Below are 20,612 nucleotides of genomic sequence, written 5' to 3' on the forward strand. Positions count from 1 at the left end.
TGTCAGGCTTGGATTTGCAGCGGGAGAGAGGGGCAAACAGCTCTGTCAGCTTTTGTCCTTTCTTCCCTGGTAAGGGGCTGGCTGGAGACCTCAAGGGAAAGTGACTGTGTGGTCTAGTGCAGAGTTTCTCAACAGCCGGCCCATGGACCAGCGCTGGTGCCTGAGATCTCCTTGGTGCATTTTAGGAAGGCTGCAAGCCTGTTCCTGGCATGAAAAGTGTTGAGAAACACTGGTCTAGGGGATAAAGCTGGGATTCAGTCTGGCGATGAACCTGTATTTTCCTGGCTCTGCTACTAACCATCTAAAGGGAGAGGAAGTGACTCTGTCAGTGGGTGGGGATGACATACCAGAGTATTTTAAAAACCAGTTGCCCCTGGGATCCCAGGAAAGCGATGGAGGCGGCAAAGGCCCTTTCTGTTGCCTATGTTCTAAGCAGCATCTGGTTACAACACTTGTCTCCTGAACTGGACAGAGCAGGGTTTTATTTCATAGGAAATGTCTACACTGCAGTCATGGGGTGCGATGGCAGCTTGTGTAGACATATATCTACACTAGCTTTAATTTGGTTATCTTGAGTACAGATAGCAGTGAAGCCACAGTAGCATGGGTCTAGGCGTGTACTATACAAGTCCTGAGGCCCTTGATAATTACACAGGTAGCTAGCTGGTGCTGAAGCCCGTGATGCTGCAGCTTTTCTGCACCAGGATCTGAGCTAGCTGATGTTAACTTGGGTCTGTCTCCATGTGCTGCTGTCACGCCCATGATTGTGGTGTAGATGTACCCATAGTGTAGATGGTGTCTTAATCCTCTTCCATTTCCAGAGACTTATCTGGATCTATCGTGTAAGCAGGTTGTTTAACACATTTACAGTCAACACAATTCAGCACATCCATACAGCAGTGCTTTTTCTAACACAACTGTATTGGTCTGTCTATTTCTTCCTCTCCCTGGAAGGTGGTGTTTGTATCAATGAATGCTGGGAGATTCTCTGTAACTATCCCATATTGTCTCAGCTGCAATGCAAGTGGGAGCAGTTGTGTGGGTGTTCTCCACACCGCAAAATGCATTTTGAAATGGCCTCCTACATAGGGATGGCCTGGGAGACAGAGAAATGGCTAAGCTGGCTGCACAGATGTTCATCTGTTATCCCGTCTACTCTGTGGAAGAGACTGAAACCTCATTCATGGTCTGAGTCAAGTTACAGCCCTCCTCGTGAGCGGGGTTGAAACACAGTCTAAGGACATGGTTAGAAACCATGTGTTCACTGTATTCGTGTTTATATGTGTGGACATGAGCTGTATGTAGTCAACCATGTTACAAACTCGCTCTGAAAAAACACACCTGTAGAGTAGATGGGTTTAAAGAGCATAGAAATGAAGAGAAGGTGTCTGAGAGCAAAGATACTTTCTTTGGCACCACTGTAGTTCTGCATGAGATCCACTAGATGTCAACAGACTCCTTGAAGCTGTTTTCTTACAGGAAAGACCCTCAATAACTACATTTTAATAGTTGAGCCATTAAACTACCTCCACATTTATCATTAAGTCCTGTTAGAATACAGACTTACAGACATAGCCAAAATATCCTCTTGTGCCCTCTCATGTAGAGATCTTGTGATTTTTTTTTTTTCTTTTGCTCTTCCATGCCATATTAACCAGGCGGATAACTAAATGCCTGGCTCAGCTGCCAAAGTGCAAGCTGTCTACCTGACTTTTCCTTGTTTAAAGGTGAACCAGAATGTTGTTGAGCATCAGCTAAACAAACTCATCATGGAGATACTCCACTGGTGTGTTAAATACAGACACTGAAATCTTTTTTTTGAGAAGAGCAGGATAAGCAAATCAGCCCCCCTGTTCTGAGTCATTCACGGAATGATGTAATTGACAGAAATTAAAGGAGCGTACTGTATTGTTAATGATGTGTATCTAGTACAAACTCAGTGAGATGATGGCGTGGTAACTTATAAGTTACTAGGAAACAGAATTCAGGTGTATGAAATTGCAGGAATCCTAGGTAGCTCATCCCTGTGGAAACTCCACCTATGCTTCCCCCATCCATAGTACTGCTAGAAATATTTGACTGTTGGCTACAAGAGGAAAAAATAAACAGCCTTGTTCTTCTCTGTGCAGTGAGGAGATTAGCAACAGTGGCAATTACTAACCACCAGATTTCACCTTAACTTCTCCTTGCATTGTCTATTTCTAAATTTATTTTAAATGTATACTAATTAATCATGCAACTTTTTTGTTCCACTTTTAAGACCTGTAATAAACCTTGGATTTCTCTTCCAATATGGATAGAGTGACAAGATGGCTGTATGTGTGCTTGTATAAATAGATGTATAATATCTTTCATAATCTGCATGTCATGAAGTCTCTTTGTAGCACTGTTATTCAGAGCACCATTTATATTAATCTTCATCTCAGTGGAATATCTCAAGGTAAAAAGATGCTTCCTTGAAAGGTATCTTTGGAATCACCTCTTTAAATGTAAGTGTTCCAAATTCTGATTGAATTAAACTGTCTCATTTCCTTCCCTTTCCCCCTTCCCATCATCAACAGGACCTTCTCCTGGCAGCAGCTTATGTTTATGATGCTCAATATAATAGAAATATTCCATTTGAAACTTCGCCGCAAGCAGTCAGGTAAGAAAACAATTTAACATCCAATATAACAATATTCATGGTGAAGAATTAAAATATTTATCTGGGGAATATTTTCTCTTAATTTGGGTGGGAGGATACTTGATGCAATGAAAATTTGGGTTTAAATCACATTAATTTATTTACTAAAGCTCTGACCCTACAAATGTTTATGCACGTGCTTAATCTAGGAACAAAGAATGTAGGCATACTTACATGATTGGGGGTGGGGGGACGATGACGACTCCATCCTCAATGTTGAGAACAAAATTAATCGAGGAACCAAAGACGTGCAAAGAAGAAATTCTTCAATTGCCTGTACACCAATGCTAGCAACCTGAGTAACAAACAAGAGGAATTAGAATCAGTGATGGACCAACTGGGGGAAGGGGGGTGCAAATGCAAGCATTGGCCCCCAGATGCTGGAGACCCACAGTATGCCACTGATCAGAATTGCTCATTTATGTGCATAAATTTGGTATTACTGAAACTTGGTGGGATTTGCTTAATTGGAATGTTAAAATCAATGATTGTAACATAGTGAGGAAGGATCAAGTGGGCAAAAAAGGAGAAGTAGTGCTCTACATCAAAAATGGCATTACCTGTTTCTGAGTCACTGATAACTTAAAAATGCTTTTTGTTCCATAAGCATTCATATCTGCACAGAAAGCACAAGATGGAGTGCTAGTTGGAGTCTGCTACAGACTACCAATTCACACTAGGGAACGGGGTGACATCCTCCTTGTGTGTGTGGCAGAGGAAACTGCATGATCATGGGGCACTTCAGTTTGAGTGATGGGCTGGAGGTTCATGCTGCCAGCACTAAAACATCCTTGGAATTTCTAAACATAATGGATTACAATTTCCAACTCAAAGTGTTGCAGCCAACATAGGACAAGGTCTAATATAGAATTCTCCTAACCAATAAAGAACAATTGATCACAGAACTAAAAATTAAGGGCAGCTTAGGTTTATGTGATCATGACTGATCGCACGTATAGTGTGCAAGCAGAATAAAGTTCAGACCAGTAATATATACACACAAATCAACATGGGCTTACGGAAGATAGATCCTGTCAAACTAACTTGATATAAAACACATTTTCATGAGATTGGTAGGTAAAGGTGGTAATGTTTGATGTAAAAGATGTCTCTAAGGCATTTGGCATGGTGCCACGTCTCATTTGATTAAAAAAACTAGAACAATATAAAATTGATGGGTCTCAAAATGTGATTGTAAATGAGGAATCCTCATTAAGTGGCTGTTTCCATTTGGAGCCTGCCAGGGACCAGTTCTTGGCCCTACCGTATTTAACTTTTTTATTAATGATGGTCTCAGGGAGAAATTTTCTGGAAAATCTGGAGACCATCAGAAAAGGAGTTTTAAAGCAAGTGTTCACCGAAAACCTTAGTGATGGAAAAATCTTCCTAATGTGTTTTAGCTCATAGTATCTTAAATGGCTTAGTCTTCAAACTCCAAACTTTTGTTCTCTTTTGAGTTTCAGCTTGCTGAGAAGTAACTCTGAAACATTTGATCAGGGTTAGTAGAGGCATTACTTGGCCATCTGACTATTACACACCCAGATCCCTGATACAGTCTATGTACACAGCAGCTAGCCCAAGCTGCTGCCTGTGCTACCCTGGGCTATGCTGCTATTTTTAGCAAGCTAGCTGGAGCAGAGGTAGAACGGGTCTGTCTACCTGAGTTGGGGAGCATGCTTTCAGCTACAGTGGTGATGTAGCCTAAGGGGAAGGGCTAGTTATAATGAAGAGGCAATTTGGCTGTTTGTTTGTGTTAATGTTTTATTATGAAACTGAACTGAAGAATAACTGGATTTCTCCATCACACTTTTAAAAATCTTCCTTAAGAGGGAATATAGGTTCCATGTCTTATCAGTCATCTGAACAGTTGGGAAATATCCAATATACACAAGATCTGAACTAAGAACTTGACTAAATGAACAAGCTTATTCAGGAAAGTGCTTTGCACAGGGATGATTCTTTTTTAAAAAACAAAAACAAAAAAAAAAACCATAGTGAATAGTTGGCTTTTGTGAGCTACTTAGTCTTTCTGAGGCCTAGCAAGCTGCAGTTTGTATGTGTTTCAATAGTCTTTGGGTGGTCACAGGCCACCCTTGTGTATTGTTGGAAATCATAAATGACTTCTAATGGATTAGGAGGGCTTGTTTTTGTCTCCCTACTGTAAACTTGCTGTATCAGACACATGTACTAGTGCCATAATTTTTAACATCTATGGTTTATCTCCATAGACTTTACTATCTCTATAACCATTGGACTATGCAAGCAGCCACCTACTTCTTCATCTTTGTAGACCTTTCCCTTGCTGTGTTTGAAGATCCTGCTGTGTATGCACTCCCTTTCTTGGTAAGCACTGGGGTAAAAGGGAACAAACACTTTGTCACGTTGACAGATGGAAAAAGTTCATGCCTTCTATAATATTCAATTACACCACAAACTGGAGTATTTCTTTGCTTGCATTCAGTAGAGGAGGCGGCTGAATTTTTTTATAGCAATGTCAGTGATCTCTAGTACTGCTGAATTAACCTAAGTACATAATTCTGTGGGAGCATAACAAATATAATCCTCATGCAAACAAGGAATGGTTTTCCCATCAATGTGTGTGCAAGCCCTGTTAACGGTAATCAGAGCTGTGCATCCAACAAAAGTATCATGGAGTGCCCCTCTGCTCCACCACCAATGCCAGGTTCAATACTTTGTTCACTCTCGGTATTCTCTGCTTTCTGCCATGCTGCCCCCTGGGCACAGACCATCTTCCTGAGCTGGTTGCAAGACCACTAACCTCGCCTCATTCTTCTCCCTTCTGGAGATGCACTTATCTTGCAAGCTCTTCAAGAAATTGACCAGTGAAGACCTTACCGCTCATCAAGGTGATTTTATTATGTTAGAATAGCTGAGGAATAACATCATTGGGAGGAGTATTTCAATGCAGCCAAGGCCTTAACTGTTTTATTCCTTATTTTAAACAAATGTCTGTCTTCCCTCATGCTGTGTGCTTAGCCCTTTTATGAGTCACTAGTCTTCTATTAATTCTGGCCCAATGCCCTTCCTGCAGTCTCCATGTCCAATGTTGGCTTGTGGCAGGGAATGTGTCTCTAGCTGCATTGTGATATGCTTAGCACACCCATAAGAATATTATTTCGTGTTGACTTTTGCTTCGGGTTCTTGTGTATTACATCAGGGAGGCGACATGACCTGTCCTAAGCAATAGAGCAACTGGACTGGGACTCCAGAGACCAGGGCTCTGTCCCAGTTTGGCCATTGTTGGGCGACCTTAGGTGCAGAGACTTTCCCCTTCTGTGAAATTGGGGATAATGATATTTGCTACCTCCTGTAAAATGCTTTGAGATCTATGGAGAAAAAGTGCTGTAGATGAGCTAGGGGTCCTATTTCTTGAATAGACTTCCAGAGCTTACTGTTGTGCTGTGTTGGCATCATACACCTTGACAGACATCCATCCCAAATTCTGCATACAGGAAAATCTACTAACTCTTTAAGATGTCATCTGCAATTACATTTCTAGCATTATCTGAAGCACAAAATAATGGTGGCCAACCTCACCCAGGTGACTTTATTTTGATGGTGAGAGACCATTCTAAATATTCGAGCAATCGACAGCAAATTTCCAGTGAAAACCAATCTAACTTGCCATCCTTTCCAGGTTTCCTATGACTCCCCCTCCCTCTGGCTCACTGTCTGAACCCCTCTGCTGGTAGGTGGAGGATAACGCATCTAGAGGAAAGATATTGAGGGCTAGCAATGAAATCAGTTTTTTTTTTTTTTTTTTTAAGCTTAAACTTCGTTTGTCTTCCATTTGCAGGCCACTTCACTAGTTGAGGTACTGTGCCTTTTGGTGTTCTTTGGACGACTGGTGCATTTTGCCAAAGTCACCCCGCGCAATGTGTTTTGGAAGGATACAAAGAATATCTGCATCATGCTACTAATACTGGTGAGTTGCAATTGTGGTCAGTGAAGTGAAGGAATTAGGTGTGGGAAGCTAGATCCCTTGCAGACTTTTCATGCTTCCATTGTGACAAGGATTGTAAGACTGTGTGAAAGCATGGGGCTGGTCAATAGCCAGTCTATGAACAGCCTGTTATACGTTCTTCCCTGTTGTACAGCTCTGATATCTGTCCTTCTCTTCAAAAGTTAATAGACTTTCTCTTCTCTTAACAGATCAATTTCAGGGCATGATTTACAACAGAGGCGTAGTTTCTGAAATTCTGTTGAGGAAAGAAAATATGGCAAGAGCAATTAAAATTTTGTGTGTGTTGTAACATGGTCTAGTCTACTGACACTTCCATCTCCTGCTAACGCATGAAACTGTGGGTCTCCTAATTGTCAGAGTTGGTTCACGTGTTATAATGACTCTCCAGTGGTAGACCAAATTCTTCCCTGTGAATTGTTGCTCCTCTTTCTTCCACAGATGACCTTAATTGACCTGATTATCTATGGGGCACTTAAAATCTCAGACATCAACAGTGTTAGATGGTCAAGATTCCTGAGACCCATTTTCTTAATAAACTTTGCAGAAAGTCGCCAGGTAAGCAACACGGCCGTCACACAAGTAGGTTGGGTGTCTCTTCCTTTTTTTTTTTTAAATATGTAAAGGTTGCATGCTGGTATCTTGGAGTAAGAGCTTTTGCCAAAGTGTCAGGAAGAGAGCCTTCTACAGAAGACTAGCAATTATGGCTCTCTTGTTTTGGCATATCTGCCAAAGCTCTCTTCTTTGACTATAAGACACTCTTCTAGTTGGTCAGAATGAGCATAGTTGGGTGTGTGAAAACACAGCCCTCTTTCCCTTTGGTGTGAATCCAAAATGCTCCTAGAGCTTCATTGCAAAGCCGACGTCGTTGTCCCCGAAGGCAGAGTGCTTGGTGCCTCCCTGCAGCAGAGCATAGGGAGTGTGATGGGGAACTCCCACGTTCTGGGCTGTGACAGAGGGAACACAGTGCATATCAGCAGGATTTCTCAAGTGCGCTGAGTGAAGGTCTCTCGTTGCCAGGCAGGCAAGAAGAACATGACTCCTGCAAGCAGTGGGTTCCCTGGCTTTGGAATGGCAGAAATAATTAGGAATTGCAAGTAGCTTCAAAAATGAAGCTCCATCTCCTCCTCTGTTAGCAGTAGGGAAAATCCTTCCCTGTTTGTCTCATGAAGAGAGAAAATTCCTGCTTCCTATGTGGTGAGCTACCTGATCATTGCCAGCTCTGGGAACAGGATTGAGACACTTCTGGCTGGAACCTGAACCCTTGCAAGGTCCCAAGTTCTTTGGGGTCAGTTCACATCTTTTGTTTTGATTTGTTAATTTAAATTCATGTCCTAATAGTCTTCCCAAACCCTGCACTAGAATAATAAATTACTTCCTTCTAGAACCTTTCTAGGCGAACAAGAGCACAGTGGCAATGTTTTACCCACTAATTATGCTATCATCTCAACCACATACTTCACCCTTTCACTTCTGTGTAATGAACAGACTGGATCATTGCCTCCCAATGCTGGCTTGGCCTTTGCTTGACAATCAAGGCGCCTCCTTTTCTGTGGGGAGAAAGCAGACTCTAAAGAGGAGTGCATGGGACCAGCAGTCTGGAATTACAGGTTTTAGTCCCAGTTCTGCCTCTCAGTCAGTGTGATCTCAAATTGCCCATGGCTGTGTAAATATGGATGATATCTACCTCACAGGGATTAGCTGTGATTTGTTAAAGCATTTGAACTCTGATGGGGGATCCAAGGTGTGAAGGAATGAGTGTGTATTTGGTGTAGGGGCAATTATCCTATGGCTGTACGAGATGAAGGGGCTAGGATGTGACTGATTAACCTTCAGGCTGCCTTTGATGGGGCTGGTGGAAACCAGGGGTGGCCAGAAGATGGCACATCTCTTCCTCCTCAGGCAGTGCAGGTGGACTGCCAATATACTCCCTGCTGCTCAAGGTGCAGAGCAGCTCTGAAGCCATGCTGTCTGTGGAGGGTTGTCAGTGTGGCAGTGGCTAATGTGAAGGAAGGAGCTCAGGAGCTGGATGGGCAACATGTGAACAGGGTGAGCTACCATCTTAAAATTCAGCCTGTTCCGTTCAGGTTCTTGATCTGGGCCCATCACTCTAGTATCTGAGCCCCCTCTAACCAGCAAAATGGCAGGTGGAAATTCCATCTAAGTGCACATGGGAAGAAATCCCAACTCTACATACAAAATGATGGGGTCTAAATTAGCTGTTACCACTCTAGAAGGAGATCTTGGTGTCATCATAAACCGTTTTCTGAAAACATTCGTGTAATGAGAAGCAGCAGTTCAAAAAAGCTGACCATGTTGGCAACCATTAAGAAAGGGACAGAAAATAAGAGAAACGTATTATAATGCCACTCTATAAATTCATGATGCACCCGCATCTTGAATAGGGCAACCAGAACTGCATGCAGTACCTCTTTTAAAAAAAATAAAAATAAAAAATTTAGAATTGGAAAAGATACCGAGAAGGGCAACAAAAATGATTAGGCCTATGTAACAGCTTCTATATGAGGAGAGGTTAAATAGATTGGGACTGTTCAGATTAGAAAAGAGATGACTTGGGAGAGGGGGATGTGCTAGAGGTCTCTTAAAAATCATGAATTGTGTGGAGAAAGTGAGTAGGCAAGTGTTAGTTACCCCTTCACATAAAACAAGAACCAGGGATCACCCAATAAAATTAATATTTTAGCAAGTTTAAAACAAACATAAGGAAGTACTGATTCAATCAACATACAGTCAACTTGTGGAACTCGTTGCCAGGGGATATTGTGAAGGCCAAAAGTATAACTGCATTCGAAAAAGAATTCGCTTCGTCAATGGCTATTAGCCAAGATGATCAGGAACACAACCCCACACTCCAGGTGGTCCTAAAGCTCTGACTGCCAGAAGCTGGGACTGGACAACTGGATGAATCAATTGTTGACTGCCATGTTCTGTTCGTTCCCTCTGGAGCATCTGGCACTGGCCACTGTCCGAAGACAGGGTGCTGGGCTACAGACCCCTTCGGTCTGACCCAGCAAGGCCATTCTTATGACTAACATCTGTCTTGTGTGGTCCCTTCTCTATTCCTCTCCCCAAAGGGAAATCTCCATGTTTTTTTTCCTGTGATCTTTTGTTCCTCCTCCTCTGACTAGAATACGGCTCAGTTCAGCCGTGTCTTGTGCAGTGGTCTACATGTGGTTCGAACGTGAGTGCTTAATATTGAACACCTCTTGCTCTGGCTGCCTGGGAACTGCTGGGGGAGAAGCTGACTTGTTTTATCAGCTGGGCATATTTAGTGTCTTAGAGGGAGGCTTAAACTCTTGTCTGTGCTGTGATGCAGGCTTCTGGGTGAAGGAGGGTGTGTCTCTAAGTGGTTGTATGGAGCAGTGACTGACATGAGAATGACAGTCATGGCTTTAAAGTTGATGCAATCCAAAACGCTCTGGTGACTGGCGGAGTCTGGCAATGTTTGTGGTTCCTGTGCACAACTCAGTCACAAAAGCAGAATGTCTTCAGGCTGGTCTGAGATGAGACCCTTTGCTTGCTTCCCCTTTTCAACAGAGTGTCTCTGGTGTACGTAGGTAGGGACTCCCTTTCTGTCTCTTGGGGATGGGGGAGGAAGGCCCTGGTATCTTCCCAGGCTCTGTTTACATGAGATGCCGCTCAGACTGGCCAACTGAGCATGAGCAACAAGCCCTGGAACCCAGAGAACAGACTTCAACAGGGCAGTGCTTGTCTATACCAAGTGTGAATTCGTGTTTCATGCTGTTAGTTAGAACGTGTAGGTTCACAAGTTTCCTCTGATGATGTAGTTTCTTAGTGTAACATGCCCTTACAGCTGACTGTGCAGATCTTCATAGGATGATTGCTCCCTTCTTCTTTAAGCACATCAATACACCGTAAAAGAGCGAACGATACTGGTATTTAAATCCTTGTCGCTGGACATCTGGGGGATTACCCCCATTGAAACAAATGAGGCATTGGGCCTCTCAAAGCTATTATGTCAGGCTGCCTGCAGACTCAGGCAGATATTGTTGCGCCCGTTTACACTTGGTTCATCTTTGGAAGATGGAAGGTTTTCTTTGCAAACATAAGAGCTAGAGACTTAGCTTTGACATTCTGGAGACCAAGATGGCATCCTCCAAAAACAAAGTACCAGGCAGTCAACCTGCTTGACCTGATCCAGTTTGGGCCCTAGATGAGCAGATGGTGTAAAATGTGGAGTGGAGTTTGCTGCTGGGCGTAGTTGATTGGAGGCTAGATCAGTGGAAGGAACTTCTGTATCCTGCTCTGCCTGACTACGTGGGGCTATGAGCGCTGACGTGAAAGCCATAGGGATGCGGTTTGGTTTCTAAACGTTCTCTGTTGTGTCTCGGCAGATCCGGAGAGTATTCCGCAGCATACGAAACACGCTGCCAGAGATCACGTACGTCTTCCTGCTCTTCATGTTCAGCGTCCTCATGTTCTCCCTCATGGCTTTGAAGCTGTTTGGTGACAGGTGAGCACATTTTACTCTCTGGAGTTCCCTGTGTGGTGGCTTTCAAGATTTGGATCAGAGAGATTTTGCCGGCTCCAATCCCTGCAGATGACATGTGGCTGGGGTTACAGAACTGCTGAGCAACTATGATTGTCTTTATCATCTGTGGGTACTTGGTACTCTCAAAATATAAGGCTATAGGGGTCTGACTGCAATGGCAACTGACTCTCTGCAGTAGCTGGGTGCCAGTGACTTTAGCTGTACGTAATTTCATGGTGCCTCTTCCTTTTCAGGAATCTCCGGACAGTGGAAGGATCTCCATATTTTACAAACTACCTAGAAATTGTATTTGATCTGTATGTGCTGGTGACGACCGCGAACAGCCCTGACGTCATGTACGTACCCTGTACTGCAAATGCCAGGATGTTTAGGTGCACTAATGCATCTCTGAGTAGCAGGGAAGCGCTGCATGGCGCATAGAACTGGAGCAGCAGTCTAGGGGCCCGGTCCAGAGCTTGCTGCAGTAGAAGAAAAGAGTCGCCGAGTCTGTCGCCGTATTTAATATAAAAGGATCTTTCCATTTTCTGGGTCTTAAATCACCGATGATAAAATTTAGGAAATCAGTAAGTCTCCATTCAAATATGAAACAGCACCGTGCTTCTAAAAGCCCTCTGGGCACTGTGTGATCTGAGTCGTGTGGATGGACTCAGCAGGTGGGAGCATTTGCCTTGTCCTAATCATGAGTGACTTGATTTGCGTCCCCAGTACTGTAATGGGGACTATCTCCACCCCCAGGCAGCACCCAAACCCTGATAAGGGTTTTACGGCTTTTTAGGCTTTAATTCAGAGTTGCATTCACCAGTGAGAGTATCTCTCTTCCCGTCCCCACTTTAGCAGCTGCATTCTTTGTACAATAGCTCTGGGACTGCCCAGGCAGGGCCCAAGAGAGCTGGAAAGGATTGCAGCATGACACGTCCTCCATTTTCCACCCAAGGGCCAAATTCTACACTCCTGTTCTCACACCCCCATCCACCTCATTTACAGTTGCACATGGGCTGCTGTGGGAAGAATCTGGCCCAAAGAGCATGCTATTTGTGAGTCTTCTGATGTAATGAGTTCCTCGTTAAATTTCAGCGTGACCTGCTCTAACATGCCTACAAGGCGCAACGTATCCTGAGCAAAGATCTGCTAATGCAGTACTTCCGACACAGTGTCTAAATGCACATGAGTCTGGACATGCTGTTGGAACGCTCACTTCACAACCCCTTCATGCAGCACGGCAGAGTCGCTAGTTATGAGTCTGGGCAGAGTGAGCCAGGGCAAAGTGGTTATGTGGCTTATTTGTAAACCCTCACTAACTCTAGGGGCTACACAAACACTCCAGACAGAAACTATGGTAAACTGGAAGGGAACCGAGACTGAAAAGGCCTGCTGCAAGGCAGCACAACCGGACCTATCGCTAGGAAACAGGACTTTGGTGGTAACCCAGTAGCACAAACCAAGCCTCAAAGAATGGCCTGGACAGTAAATCAAAACTGATGCCTGCCTTATCACTATTTCCAGCCGTAAGATACTTTATTGTGAAACCACTTTAGTGCAAACACATCAGTTTACATTTCTCCTAATTAACCTGAAAGGGATAAAGATGATTGTTTACAACAAGATAGAAAGGTGATAAGTATTTAGTGGTAATTGTGCCCAATTCATAGATTGTTCGTGACTTGCACTAAAGATACCAGCTCTTCTAGTGAAATTGTCACCCTAATGATCAGACTTTCCATTTCATTCAAAACTACAGTAAAAAGATGACCTATTCTCCTCCTAGGGATGTGTGAGAGCCTGGCACTTCTTCCTGATTCAATTGTTAATCTCAGCCTAGCTTCAGTTTGTATTGTGATCTTTTGCTTGAAAACCAGAGGACTCTAAAAATCTGAAGCCTGCTATTGAATGTACGTTGGACAGAACTGGATTTGTTCCATGTGCCTGTAGGCTGCCAACCGTGTGGTCTTCTGGCTCGAGCGATAAGGGCCTGTCTTTTAGGGAGTTCTGAGTGCCCTGGCCTGGAGCAGAGTGACTCCCGTGCAGTTCTAGGGGCCACAGGCTGGTTACAATAGAAAGTGATGGCAGAGTCCATCTGTAAGATATTCTCCCCCTGCACTTCAGTACCACTAACACGGTCTCTCCTCTGGTTACCTCTGTTTGCTCCTGGGTGGTGTTATGGTTTTCCATGCCCTCAAGAAGGCAATGAACTGACCCCCAAGGTGAGGGACTGGTGAACAACTGCCTTCTTCTACCCCAGCTAATGTCTAGATCCTTAACTGTGATGTACATCTGGATAGCTAAGACAGCATTTTGGAAGCTGTTCCAGAGGTTTTATTGCTCTATATGAAGCCCTGTTTTCACGGTCTACTATCAAATGACTAAAGCCATTCTCTTCCCCTCTAGGATGCCAGCATTTGACTTCAGTTGGTGGTATTCCCTGTTCTTCATAACCTATGTAGTGATCAACACCTACCTCTTCATGTCCGTCTTCCTGGCTGTTGTATACAACAATTACAGGAAACATTTAAAGGTAAAGTGCATGGAGGAGAGCATCTCCTGAACTGGGCATAGCATTAACCAGGCTCTACCCATCCCTGGGTGGAGCATTCTGCTTTAACATCGTTTTCCTCTTCTGGTCCTACAAGTCTCAAGTGCTTGTGAATCCAGTGCAGGTGGCTATGCAGACTGAGTTTGACTCCCGACAGTAGGTCACCATATCTGTGGGACAATGAGTTTTGGTGCTAGAGAATGTTCAGGGTGGTTTCTTACAGTACAGCTGTAAGGCATGGGCATTACAGCAAGCCTCCTGTTCTATGGATTCATTCTGCTGGGGCTGTATTGCAACTTTGTTCAGTGTATGTGCTGTGGGTGGGGCAGAGGGGGACCCACAGAGCATCTGTGAGGCGAGAATCCTCAAGGCAATGTACTGCAGCCAGCCACTCATCCTTTCCAGGAGACAACATGATTACTCTAATCAGTTGCTGATTCTGAACCATCCTTTGGAGCAATTTAATGAGGTTTCCATATGTCACTTAATGTGTATACTAGCATCCAGAGACCCCAGAGCATTAGGCTCTGTATAAATGTGTGAAAACATGGGCCCTGCCCTGAAGAACTTACAGTCAAAGAAGACAAGTGACAGACACTGGAGAGAAGGGGGAAGCTCTCTAAGCAGGGACTGTCTCTCTGTTCTGTCTGCCCAGCACCTACTACCATGGGGTCCTGGTCCATGCCTGAGGCTCCTGGGTGCTACCGCAATAAAAATAAGAAATACTGATTGATCAGCGTCCACCAGTTATTTTGAACTTCCACAGTTCAAAATGCCCTGTCTGTGTGCCCCTAAATAGCTGGGGTGCAGTGATCTCTGTACTGTTCCTGCTAAACATTAGGAAAACATCACTTTCAGAATGTCTCTACTTAGAAGAAAGCTGCCACCCAGCAGCAACTCTATATAGTTTGGTTGCTCTGTAACATACCCTTACAGCACTGACAGAAGGACAAAATGGGATGCAATATTCAATCAGCGTGGCACAGATCTTCTCTCTTGCCCTGAAATTTGGTGGGGGCTAGTGGAAATGAGGACACTGAGTGTGTTTAGTGCTTGCAATTAAAGGGCCAAATCTAAAAGTGCCAGTGAACTTTCATAAACCGACTAACCTTCATCTCTTATATGGAAGGTCTCCTGCCAAACGCACTAACAGGAGGCCGCAAAAGCCATCACTGCATGGTGTCTGCTGGGCAGACTGCCCAGTGGAGGTAGGGCATGAAGTTGGTTGCCTCTTCTGCTCAGATTCCTGGAGCTAGCTATTGGCAGGATTATCTCCCAACTCTTGTGTATCACAGAAGTCAGACAAATAGTTGCCACCTTCAGTGTCCTCACTTGTTAGTGTTGATGTAATATCTAAATCAGTGGTGTACGCCTGGGGGTACACGGAGGTCTTCCAGGGGGTACGTCAACTCATCTAGATATTTGCCTAAAATTTCATATAGACAATGCCTTGTTTATATTGCTCTATATATACTATACGCTGAAATGTAAGTACAATGTTTATATTCCAATCAATTTATTTTAGAATTATATGGTAAAAATGAGAAAGTAAGCAATTTTTCAGTAGCAGTGTGCTGTGACACTTCTGAATTTTTATATCTGATTTTGTAAGCAAATCATTTTAAGTGAGGTGAAACTTGGGGTACACTAGACAAATCAGGCTCCTAAAAAGGAGTATAGTAGTCTGGAAAGGTTGAGAACCACTGGTCTAAATCAATTCCCTCTTCTTCTTTGCTACTCCAGCTTGAGGGCCTTCTAGTTCATGATAAAGCCCTTGTGACTCATCCTTCCATGCTGTTTATTACATACCAACACCCTTCCCTCTGTCCCAATTGCACACACCCTCTAAGGCCTAGTATAAGCCATCTAGATTTTTAGTCTAATAGGTGTCCCATGGGACTAAACTTTTGCAATGGGTCCTGCCTGGATATGTTTGGGAAGTTCTGATAGACTGAGCAGGAAAGAGGGGCTGGTGACAACTCTGCCATGGAGGACAGGGCAGAATTTTCCTGGTAGCCTGCTGCAATTGTTCCACAGCTGGCCAGATGTGTCCCTCTGGACTATTAGTCATTCTCTGGCTGAAAGTAGCATTGTCAGCCAGGAACTTTGCTCTTGGTGCATTTCCTGTGGAGTCCTTCTTGGCACAAGAACAAATCTGATGTTCACTAATAACGCAAAACTACATTATGTTTAAAAATAAGTGGACGGTTGGTGGGAAATAAACCCACACTCTGGGTGTCTGAAATCCATTGTCTTCTCCAGAATGAGATTCGCAAGCTTTCTTACATGAAGCGTTACAAAATGGTGGAAGCCTTCAACATCCTAAAGGTCAAGGAAGGCACAGAGTTTGTTGTTAAAGAAGCCCAGTGGAAGCAACTCGTCAAACTGGTGGCCCCAGATATCAGCACTTCCCACCGAGAGCTCTTGTTGAGAGTATCAGATGAGGAACAAAAAGGTTATGTGGGTGAGTAGCAGTAAACCAACATCTGTTGAGGAAAGTTACTGAAATAGGGGAGAATTTTTTGCTTAAGCAGTGAGATCTGTATTTTCAACGTGCTGTATGTAATCCACCTGAAGTGAATGCTGAAAATCTACCCATCCGATCACTTGGCCTTTTGTGACTGGTGACACTGTCATCCAGGCATATCCTGCTACCTCACTTATCTAAGCTTGTAGTAATCAGTTCCTTTTCACACATTCTTTTTACTTAATTGTGCAACTTTGTTTCTGTGTATGGAGTGTGTTGGAGCCTTCATGACCTCAGATTTAAAACTCCTACATGATAAATGTGTAGGACAATCTCCAAAGACGTCTGGCAACCAAAAAGGTTCTCTTTCCCTACAGATGAGGAAATCTGTGATTCTAGCATGGCTCTTAAACTCTCCTGCTTCCGGCCGTGAGCCAGCCTCTCAATGAAGGGGGTTAAGAAAATAACTTGACGATTGGGAGCATGTCACTGCTATGGGGCTTCTTGCACCTTCCTCTTAAGTGTCTTGTTTCTGCCCACTGCTAGAGACAGACTTCTGAGAGAGATGGAGTTCTCCTCTGATGCAGTCTGGAAATTCCTATGCACTTAAACGTGCTTTCAAATTTTCAGCCTTCATCTAGGATCAAACGTATAGTGGGGATGACTAAAAAGCCAGAATTTATTTTCAACAAATTCCTCACAATTATCACTTGTTAAATAGAAAACTGTTATTTTGCAACCACTAATGTTGGTGAATGGTGACTACTTAACTGTGGATGTGTGATCTGACCACTGCATGCTTGCCCAAAGACTGGTGCTCTTATGGTGAGGTTTAAAATTTGGCAAGTAAGGAGTAAAATGAGTCCTATTGATGAGACTTTTTTTTTCTTTATTTCTCTCCCGTCCCCTCTGCCCCTGCCAGTCTCTTTATGGCTTCACACCACAGCTTCTAGCACAGGTTAAGAGGGCTTTTGGCTAGTATGGAGTTAGCATGGCTAAAGAAAGCACACTTTTTTCCCAGGTGGGCAAGTCCTGTATGTTCTCTTTGTACTGTAGTGGGCAGAATGAAGTACTACTTCTTCACAAAAGGTTGTATTTTTTGCCAATATGAAATTCTACCATTCATAATGCATGTAGGCTAATGGGCATCTCTCTGTCTACTCCAGACAAAAAATCTTTTGTGCGGCTGGCAGACCTTCTGAACATCCAGGTGATTGCAATGAAGATACAAAGCCACCCCCTGGAGCTCTGGCTGCCCCATGTGTATAACTCAGCAGTGAGCCTATTCATACGCAGCATGGTTCAACACAGGTAAGTCTGTCTCCACTCTCCCAAGGAGCAGCTCCTACTATTAAAGGTGCTGCAAACCAGCATTTACCTGTGGGCAAGTGTTCACCTGGATGGCAGACTGGAAAATGCCAGCACTGCAAGGGGGAACACTATAGGTGGGATTTTAAGAAGCACTTAGTCTTAGCCTAACTCTGCTCCCATTTGAGTCAATGGGAGTTTGATCCTGAGTAAGACCAGTGCTGAGTGCTACTGAAAATCCCCACCTCCCAAGTCACTGTCCCACTAGCTCAGTCGTTCTACAAGCACTGAATGATATCTAAGTATAACCAGCTTGTAGATCTGCTCCGAGTTCTGGCCTGAAAGTACAGTCTTCTTCAAAAGAAGTCTGAATGCACGTATGGAAACCTATAATAACCCAGCAGTCTGTATGGTAAAGTGCTATTATGATCAGCTTCACTGACCCCTAGTAAATTGGTAGGAAGAGCTAATTTAGGGCTCAGTCTGACATTTAACTTTCTGCAATTTCTTTCTACTGTTCTGGGCAGTCTCACATCTGAGTGCTGCTTGATTTGATGCAGACTGAACGTCTAGTTAATGAGAACAAGAGCTCTTTAGCACAGCACTCTCTGAGCGATGTTGGAAACTGAATATACACGTGGGTAATAACTGGCCTTTCAAATGTAAGGCCAAGTTACATCAACGCTCTGAATTCTCAATCATGGAAAAGGCTGTTAAAACTGAAACACTGGTTGATGTTTGGCAAAGCTGGTTTCGTAATTGGGTAATGGGGAGGTGGATTGGGGGGGGGTTGTGACACTTCTTTGGGGCATCCGGAGCTGTATGTCACCTTGTTACCACTCTGCCTCAGCTTCAAAGGAATCTGCTGATGCTAAACTGCGTGACAACTCCCTGCCAGTGCCAGTTTTAGACAGCCCCACTGATTCCTCCGGACTCCGCCAGTCCTAACTCTGCCTTACAGGTTAGGCCTTGGTGTGTTGCAGGCAGGTGCTTTTGGAGAGTTTGGGAACTGAAACGTCCAGCCCCGTCATTGGACACACAGAAATTACCAAGCCCATGATCTCTAAAGAGACCGTTTATGTACCAGCTTGCTTGATTTAACCAGGAATTCACTCTCTAGTTAATATAACAACACTGATTTGTACTTGTGATTAACCAAGAACTGAAATGTGATGGTAAGCATGACTAATAGACAGAAATGGTTACAAATAAGTGATGGATAATAAAAATGTCTTTACTTCTTATACACCCCAAAGTTTCTTCATCACCAGAGTCAGGATGAGTCGCTGGGCCTCAGACTCTAGTGTCTTCCCATGCTGATTTCACAACCTCCTGTTAGTTTGTTCTCCCTGTTTTGTCTCTGATGCAAATTAACTGTCCACTGAATGTGGTGATGGCAGAGACAATCTTCATTAGATATGGGGAAGAAAACTGTCCTCCCTCTTGTCTGGAAGAGAACCTGTTTTTCCCTTTATTTGATCACAGACTTTAAAGGATAATATCAACAAGTGTCTGTAATTCCTTATATCGTGTTAATACATATCATTGTGAAATATATTAATGACCAGCATATCACTGGCTTTCGTTTGATATCTTAAACAACATTCAGAGTTGCATAACAGTGGGTCTGCCATTTAGCATTGAAGGGCTATTAGGGTCACAGTGGTGTCTTCTGAGGGGTTTTTTAACGTTCATAGGCGGTAGCAAACCATCTTTTTTTCCCCTCCCCCTTCTTGCAGGGGCTTTGTTTGGACTTATGATGTAATCATTCTAATAAATGCCATATTCATTGCTCTGGATGAGAAAAACCCATTGATTTCCTATGCAGAGTGGGTTTTCCTTTCTTTATACATCCTTGAGATCCTCTTGAAAGTGTACACTTATGAACCCAGGACATTCTTTGCAAAGACTCAGTTCTGGAACTGGTAAGTAGGATGCTGAGTTGTGTTGTGGTGGGTTGAGGGGATACGGGAAGAATGTCTTGCAACTTTTTTCTCTTCACATCTAAAAAGACTTTACATTCAGCCTCTTACTAGAATTGGATTCTTCTTGTAAAAACAACCTGCTCCAAACTGGTGAAATTCATACTTGCATAACCAGCATATAACTAAAGCTATTGCAAACATGAGATGGCAGAAGAAATGCTCTTAACTCAAACTGGAGTGCAGGATTAGAAAACTGGACTGGTCTCTTGGTACCAGAGCCTGGGGAAGGGTGGCTTTTTTTTTTTTTTTTTTTTTTTTTTTTTTTTTTAAATATATAAATTCTTGGATTTGTGCTGCTTTTCTTATACTGCTGCATGATGATCAGGAAGTAGGATGATAGCTCTTGTGTGTATCCTCTTTGCCACTAAAAATATCAGGAATGTCAAGCCCTGGCCGTCGCTGGCTTGTCTGAATGAGAGCTTTATCATACCTTTTAATCAATGGGAAGGGACTTAAGTAACTGTTAACAGAAATAGCCATTATTCCCAACAGCCTCCCCCTCTCATGAGCTAGGGTCCTCACGCTCCTGTGACTCTGGAACCCTACTGGTTCTCCAATTGTCCAGAGAGTTGGAGCACAGACTGGGCCTGAATTTCTAATGTAAACAAACTAGTAAAGACCATTCCAGGTCTCCTTTATCCACTGTAACGAATTGCAAAAAACAAAAGCATTAGCCCTCCATGCCTCTTCCCCTCCCCCCCCCCCCCCCCCCCCCGCAGGTCACTTTTGCAAATTCTATGTCCAATAAAGAAACTTCACTTAGTCTTGTATGGCTGTTTCAGTGTGTGGAGCCTTGATTGGGGCTGATGTGCTAGGCATACTGTACAAACTCAGAACAAAACACAGTCCCTGCCCCAAAGAGTTCACAGCCCAGGTATTTAGGGCCAAAACCTGCAAATGTTCAAGTTAGGGCTGTCAAACTATTTAAAAAAATTAATTGCAAATAAAAAGTCATGATTAATTGCACTGTTAATAATAGAATACCAATTTAAATGTATTAGCAGCACTATAAATTGGTATTTAACAATGCAATTTAAAAATGCAGTTAATTTTTAAAAATCTAGTTAATGTGTTTTTTGCATTAATCGCACGCATTAATTGCGATTAATTGACCGTCCTACTT

The 20,612-nt window shown here is 43.4% G+C and overlaps 1 protein-coding gene across 3 annotated transcripts in view; it reads left to right on the forward strand.

Moving 5' to 3' along the window:
* Positions 1-20,612, forward strand: part of LOC137143170 (two pore calcium channel protein 1-like) — a 36,184-nt gene that overhangs the window by 7,860 nt on the left and 7,712 nt on the right. For 2 of the 3 annotated variants that reach the window (XM_067532808.1, XM_067532807.1), the window contains exons 2-11: positions 2,562-2,644; positions 4,912-5,026; positions 6,501-6,629; positions 7,107-7,223; positions 11,042-11,160; positions 11,433-11,534; positions 13,585-13,711; positions 15,992-16,193; positions 17,363-17,507; positions 19,244-19,429. In XM_067532808.1, the coding sequence (XP_067388909.1) occupies positions 4,940-5,026; positions 6,501-6,629; positions 7,107-7,223; positions 11,042-11,160; positions 11,433-11,534; positions 13,585-13,711; positions 15,992-16,193; positions 17,363-17,507; positions 19,244-19,429 (1,214 nt within the window). In that variant the 5' untranslated portion in view covers positions 2,562-2,644; positions 4,912-4,939. Of the gene's footprint in view, positions 1-2,561; positions 2,645-4,911; positions 5,027-6,500; positions 6,630-6,856; positions 7,224-11,041; positions 11,161-11,432; positions 11,535-13,584; positions 13,712-15,991; positions 16,194-17,362; positions 17,508-19,243; positions 19,430-20,612 lie in introns of those variants that run through there. The other variant, XM_067532809.1, reaches the window with a different exon arrangement.

This window comes from Emydura macquarii, unplaced genomic scaffold (genome assembly GCF_026122565.2).
Source record: "Emydura macquarii macquarii isolate MOO-44397 ecotype Brisbane River unplaced genomic scaffold, CSIRO-AGI_Emac_v2 contig_3305, whole genome shotgun sequence".
In the NCBI taxonomy this organism is placed as follows: domain Eukaryota; kingdom Metazoa; phylum Chordata; order Testudines; family Chelidae; genus Emydura; species Emydura macquarii.